This window comes from Salmo salar, chromosome ssa01, assembly GCF_905237065.1.
Source record: "Salmo salar chromosome ssa01, Ssal_v3.1, whole genome shotgun sequence".
Lineage (NCBI taxonomy): Eukaryota > Metazoa > Chordata > Actinopteri > Salmoniformes > Salmonidae > Salmo > Salmo salar.
In genome coordinates this window covers 35366934-35374375 of record NC_059442.1, presented here as the reverse complement: position 1 = coordinate 35374375, position 7442 = coordinate 35366934, and the positions used below count along the sequence as shown (strand labels likewise).

General features: G+C 39.4%; 1 protein-coding gene across 2 annotated transcripts in view; it reads left to right on the top strand.

The window, feature by feature from the left end:
• The first annotated feature begins 4309 nt into the window (after positions 1–4309).
• The window catches only part of ttc7b (tetratricopeptide repeat domain 7B), a 59445-nt gene continuing 56312 nt past the window's right edge, over positions 4310–7442 (top strand). For both annotated transcript variants that reach the window (XM_014193280.2, XM_014193288.2), the window contains exon 1: positions 4310–4512. In XM_014193280.2, coding sequence (XP_014048755.1) covers positions 4392–4512 — 121 coding nt within the window. In that variant the 5' untranslated portion in view covers positions 4310–4391. The remainder of the gene's footprint in view (positions 4513–7442) is intronic.

Below are 7442 nucleotides of genomic sequence, written 5' to 3'. Positions count from 1 at the left end.
AGTACCTGGACCCCTGGAAAATCTGCAGGAGAACATGCAGATCAGAACAAAGGTTGGGGGTAAGTCTGTTGCAAGCTAATCTTTGGATCACGTTATTTATGTAGCCTTAAACTGATTTCACAAATTGCTGTGGCATTGAATACCAGAGAAATAAAGGTTTCCTAGTTGTCATCCAAAAGTTGAAGGAAATTGCATAAACAGTATACTGACATGTCTCACTGTAAAATTATTTTCCTTCCCAGGGATCTATGGGGGGCTCTGTGTACAGTCTGTAAGAAACAAGTACGACTGTGTAAACCAAGCTGCTTTCCAGCACTGGGAGGTGAGCATTGCTGCTGGGAAGTCCACATTTCATAGATCTACCCATGTCCCAGGGATGCAAGCTCGTCACCTTTTGGCGAAATTCGCCGTTTTGGAGACAAAATAGGTGACCTACGTGATTTGTGTAGATCCAATGAGATCCAACTACTGGCTGTAGTAAGCGAACGAGTGATGCGCTTGTGGAGCAATACTGGCTGTATCCAAGGCTCATTATATCATTCACATAACAACAGAATGCAGCGCAGCACGCAACTGAAGGAAGAAGAGACAACCACATTTCTTACAGAATCAGCGCGCACACTGGAAAGACAGCTTGCCAGTTACAGCAGTGCATCCCCTGAACAATAACGAAGAGGTAACGTTAGGTGAGAAAGAAGCCTGACCACGAAGACGGAGGTGAGAAGGTGATGAAGCGTACTTCATAAGCTGTAACCGAAAAACAACTGGCATTTGGAACATTTGAGGTAAGGAAGAAAGTGTGGTGGAACAAGTAGTGTTAGCATTGTTAAGAATATTGCTAGCTGGATCGAATTCTCCGTTAGCCAGCCAGAGAAATGTTGAACAACATTAGCCAATTTATCTGATCAAATTATTGAGTTTATGAAAATTAGCTGGCAAATAAAGTCAGACAGCTAACGTTACAACATCAGATGAGCTAACGTTAGTGACCTAACCATTTCGCTATAGTATTAACTGGTAATATGACTCATTGCCGTTCTTCAAGTTATAACGCGTTAGTTGCTTACTGGACCCTGGCAATCTGTGTGAAATGTTAACTAGCTAACGAACTAACCACTATCTGTTAACTAATGTTTTCCCTCTACAGTATGTGGTTAATTTTCATAATGAGAGAATTAGGTGAAAATGAGGCGTTGCTTGTTAAACAAGTGGATTCAGGGATCAAGTGTACTGGAGCTGGGCCTGGCTTAAGCTGGATGCCACTATAGAAGTGAAAGGATACAACCTCAGGTACCGTCACGTCATTACTAGAGCCACTAGCTGCATAACCCAGCTGTTATATGGCCACTTCCCCAGACACAGTTGCAAGCCCTGGACTAAAATGGTATTTCAATCGAGATTATTAATTGAGCTTTGCCTGTTTGTCCAGGACTAGGCTTAGTGTGTGTCCAGGAAATTAGCAGATAGTGCCATGTCTTAATCTTCCCCCTTCATTGACCCTTCGTTTCTCACACATAGCTCTGGAATGATGAGCTGCAGTCAAGGAAGAACAAGAGGAAAGATCAATTTAGTCCAGACAAAAAGAAAAAGCCAGTCCTTGTGTCAGATATCCTCTTTCATCATCTAAGTCTCAACAGAAATGAGTCTTGCATGAGATATATATTTTAGAACAATCTAAGTCTGAGTTGTTGTCGTGTGTGCTTTTACTTGTCCACCCCAAACCACTTTCTGTACATACCAGTATTTCCTTAATATTTGTACGACCATATATTATCTACATGTTAAAAGACTTGGATATACTCCAGGACTGGACAGCAATCAGAAAGGTACCTTGCCTCTTAGATGCATAGCATGGTTTAGATATATATGATTATTATGATCATATTTTAATAAATATATATCTTACAGGCTGTGGCTACTTTGGGACCTCACGGCGGTAAGACTAATGGCAGACTCAACTTCTCTTTTGAATTAAAGAATTGTGCTGTAATGTCATCACTGTATTTTGTTATTGTCTGAGATCCTGTCTCATCCCTTCCTGTCTTTTTGATTTTCTAAACCAAATCATAAATGCATCATGCGTAAATAAACTCAATTTAACATTAACAAGTATAAGTGATAAGTTAGATGTTGCTATACTAACTTGGAAGTGTGTACCTTTTTGTGACTAACAACTCTTTTTTTTGTTGTTGCACCAAACATTATATTCCAGTCTCCACCAATAAGAATGTAAAGCAGCAGCATAATACTCGATCAGAAGAGGGAAAGTTGTTTTATGATGAAGAATGGTACTGCCGTGGACAGACGATTTGCATTGACAAGAAAGATGAATTTCCCACAAGGTGAGGATGCCGACATCCTGGGGAAGTATTCATTTCAAAAACATTGGATACTTCGGGATTTTGGCAATGAAGCCCTTTATCTAATACCCCAGTCAGATGAACTCATGGATTCCATTTGTCTCTGCATCCAGTATCAAGGAAGTTAGCGGTAGTTTTGTGAGCCAATGCTAACTAGTGTTTGCGTTAACAGTCTAGAAATTACAGCACTTTTTGTACATAGTCCCCCCCCATTTTAAGGGACCAAAGGTATTGGGACAAATTCACTTGTGTATTAAAGTAGTCAAACTTTTAGTATTTGGTCCCATATTCCTAGCATGCAATGATTACATCAAGCTTGGGACTTTACAAACTTGTTGGATGCATTTGCTGTTTGTTTTGGTTATGTTTCAGTTAATTTTGTGCCCAACAGAAATCAATGGCAAATCATGTATTGTGTCATTTTGGAGTCACTTTTATTGTAAATAAGAATTGAATGTTTATAAACACTTCTACATTAATGTTGACGCTACCATGATTACAGATAGTCGTGAATGATGAGTGAGAAAGTTAGATGCACAAATATACACGCTAACCTCTCACCATTACAATAACTGGACGTTAGCATTTTTTGGGGGGTGTTATATTTCTCCTCATCATTATTCACGATTCATTCAGGACTATCCGTAATTAAATTAAAGCTGAAAGTCTGCACTTTAACCTCATAGTCATTGTATAATTTAAAATCCAAAGTGCTGGAGTACAGAGCCAAAACAACAAATGGTCACTGTTTCAATACTTTCGGAGCTCACTGTATGTTCCAATGCCATCTTTAGTGGGCAAGATAAAAACAGATATGGAGAAAATGAATTTCCAGACTCTGATTTTCTACAGGTTTGCCTCAACAGTAGCTCAAAGCCATAGCTTAAATGTAAAATATAAATGGACCAACACTGTTAGATCTATAGAAAGTTACAGTATATCAGCCTCCAATGTACTGTAACCTTGCCAAATATCCATTATTCTCTCTTGCCATACCCGTCTCTGCCAGTTCTACTTGTATTTTTTAATCACCTATTACATTACTGGTAGGGTACCTGAAATGACTGTCTATATCTTTAAGTTGGCTAAATGTCTTGCACCTTCCAATGTAGTATTCATTTGTTTCTTGCCGTCTGTCTTAATGACACTCATACTGCACTTTGAGATGCTGTGTGTTGCCTAGAGCAGAACCAATATGTGTCTTAAAGATGTAGTCCAGGATCTTAAGTGGATGATGTAATACACAATTGTGCACAATTTTCAGGGACCTGTTTGGTTCATGAGAACTAATTTTAAAACTACTGGCTCAAATTATACAAAAGCTCTGGAGCATCATTTTAATGTACAAAATAAAGTGGGCCTGCATGTTTTAACCTTTTATATTGAGCAGGTTTTACTAAAGATATGCCCCTAAACCATAGAGAGCTGGAGTAGTTTGGAGATTCCAATAGATAAAAGTTCTAGCAATACAGTCTACCACAGCCAGTTTCTCCTACCTAAACAGCCAAGTGTTATTATTCATATGACTTGGGTTAGAAGGCTTTTTTACTTGCCCAAACTCTACTGCCAAGAATAAGCTCAATATTTTAAATGTGTATTGTAGGGCACTAATGTGAATGTTAGTGTGAAAAGAATGAACTGTTTTGTTCTTAAAACTTACTTGGAAGGGATATGTTTGGAAGCAAGATTTCAGCATGTAGTAAAGCCTTTTGGGATAAAGTATCAATATGAATGTGTGGTATTAAAGTATTTCTATTTCATCATGACTGCCTGGTTGTACATTGTAAACATTAGAACAGTTGGCTAAACACAACAAACATGGTGATATAATACATAGCTATGAATATGTCCTTACATGCATTTTTGAAAATGGCAATAAAACCTGAATAAAAAAAAACATTGACAGTTCAACATCTGACAGATGTGAGAGTGACAGCTACCGGGGGTGTCGCTGTTTCCATTCCAACCCGTACCGCAGCTGATGATTCGTGGCTGTCGTGTTTTGGTCTCTGCTAACGCCGGAGTCTGAAGATGACAGCGAGAAAGTCTGGGTCACGACTCGAGACCGAGATAGAACGATGCCGTTCGGAAGGGCAATGGGACAAGATACCAGAGCTTGTACGGCAGTTGTCTGCCAAACTAATATCAAACGGTAAGAAATATGTCTGCGATTCGTGATTTACTTTTGCTCTGCGGTTCATTCAGCGATTTGGGGCCTGGACAGGGAGCAGAATCCAAGGGCTTTCTTAACCACGTCAACGTGAATGCAATTTCCATTGCGAGTTGGTTCCAGCTAGCCAGCCATTTCTAGGTCATCTGTAAAAACGAAATAATTATCTTGAAAAACCGTAATGGCTTATAACTATTTATCGAAAACACCAAAGCTCATTTGAGTGTGCATACGCGCTCACTTCCTATTTCTTGTTTTGACAGTTTTCTGTAATTTAAACCAGGGCTAGCCAGCCTAGCTACCACCGTGTGCCTAGCTAAACTTGTCTTGGGCAGAGAGTATTCCCGGCGCTATGCATACTGGTTGAACGTTCTCACCCAGGAAAATGTTGTAAAATATTTCACTGAGCTAGCTAGCTGTCTTACCAGTTGCATAAGGTAGACTCCATAAACATTGTTTAAGAATCGAACGTTACTTGTACTCCTGGCTGCATATCAATGACATCATAACATCGGGGCGACTAACTACTTAATGAAATCAACAAAAACTCAATTGAAATCTTTGAGCAATGAGTATCCCTCAAGGAGGGGAGAAATATTTGCGTTCTTGGCAGATTTGGGTTCCGTTGGTCGTCACTAGTTACCACAGCCACAAAGTCATGAACCTGCCTATTTCTAAAATGTATCTTCTTAAAATCTAATTTGACACCTAATCTTAACCACACTACTAACCTTATTCCTAACCCTAAATGAAGACTAAAAAGCACGTTTCTGTTTTCATAGGTTTTACGATATAGACAATCTGTACTTTGTGACTGTGGTAACTAGTGGAAAACCTGTAAGCAGGAAGTCACTGAGATGGTATGATGATGTCATATTGCTGACTTCACCTTGAAATATGTTATTTTGGAATTAATGTATGTTTGTTGATGTAAATTGACAGGCATACCTATGTCAGTCAGACCAGAGGGTCTCACTCTCCTGTCATGCATAATGGGCCAGTTAAACTCATAACAAACTGGATTAGCCTACAAGTCACCTTAAAATGATAAAAAGTGTGGCATTGAGGGGTTGAATAATACTACTAATCTTGTACAAACCAAGGCCTATAATCTTCTTCTAGTCTTACAAACATTGCACCACACCAGGCTTCTCAATGTGTAGTGAATTGTCTTTTTGCATCAAGGAGAATGAGAGAGTTAGCCTGCCCAGTTCCAACCAGCAGTTTTGGTCCTCCCAATTTAGAGCTCGCCAATTTGTAGTCCTTATAACCGGAAATGAGTTACTTCTGGTTCGTTCAGCCATTCATATGGGAAAAGAATAGGGTTTTAGGATCAATGGCGAAAATAAGGTCTGAGGTTAACACAGGCTTAGGAGATCTTATACGTTTTGTTCTTTGCTATAGTATGTCAGTTAACATGATATTCATGAATAATGAAGCCTTTATGTGCTTTGTTTTTTTTAATTTGATTACATACAGTAAATGCTTCATAATTCACAAAGTGAGGTTTGCTCATGAAAATTATCTCGTAGAACAAAACGTGTAAGATCTCCTAAACCTGGGTTCAACAGAGACCATATTTTCGGCATTTATCCCAAAACCGTACAAAAACTCCATTCATTTCCCCAATGGCTTTGTCCAACGAACCATGGCGAAGTTAGTGCCTACAAAAAGACGCCAGTACTATTGCCCTCTCTTCGCTCTTATCCCTGAGTCATTCCACCTCAAAAAGGACAAGCGAGAGGATTTCGACACCCACCATCTCAGATTGTTCTAAAGTAGTTTCTGTAGTTAGAAACATAAGATTAGCATTCCTGAAACATATTATTTTGTTCAAATTATATTTCATCTCTAAGAAATGAAACTAATTGATTGCCCCCAAATTGGCCATTTTAAAGATATAGGATTCATATAATCTTCAATAAGTATAGTACCTAACATCCGATTTGGACCATAATTCCTCCTAATATTGAGGTAGCCTAGTGGTTAGAGCGTTGGGCCAGTAACTGAAAGGTTGCTGGATTGAATCCCCGAGCTGACAAGGTAAAAATCTGTCGTTCTGCCCCTGAGCAATGCGGTTAACCCACTGGTCCCCTGGCGCCGAAGACATGGATGTCAATTTAAGGCAGCCCCCCGCACCTCTCTGATTCAGAGGGTTGGGTTAAATGCAGAAGACACATTTCAATTGAAGGCATTCAGTTGTACAACTGACTAGGTACCCCCCTTTCCCCTTAAGACATGAGGAATCCAATAAAATGATCAAAAGCCACCCACTGACCCCCACACCCCACGCCAATCCTACCCCAAGAACCTATATACAGTTTCAGTTTTCTATGTCTGACAAGTAGCATGGAGATGCTGCTTGTAGTATTGCTTTTTTATTTTTTTGTAATTTATTCCCTGTGAATCTAGTGATGGGTTTTTCTCCTGTTCAGAGAAATTAGCCATTGAAGTCGCTTGCACTATTTACCATAGTGTGAAAGTACCACGTTATGCCCACTAGATGCCACTGTTCATGCTACTGCCAACACATCCATTTTACTGGTCTCTTGTGCTTATTAAATGGATCACAACATTTTCTTTGCAACTTTGGGTAGAAAACCAATAGCTTTTGCTCATGATGAAAATAAATTGTATGGTCATCCTCACAATTCAAGCCAGTCCTCCCTGAAAGCAATTCAGTTTGTCCTTCTCTTAGGCTTAATTTGTGTCCAGGAAACGACCCCTCTGTGTGTGGTTTATTCTGTAAAAAAAAAAGGTCTGGATAAGTTAGACCATTCCTTGTATACAAGCAAACCATTAGGCTATAGCAGTTCTAATGGTTTCAATGTTATGGTCTCTAATGGTCTTGAAATAGTGAAAGTCCCAAACACACACTGTATAGCAGGGATCATCAACTAGATTCAGCCGCT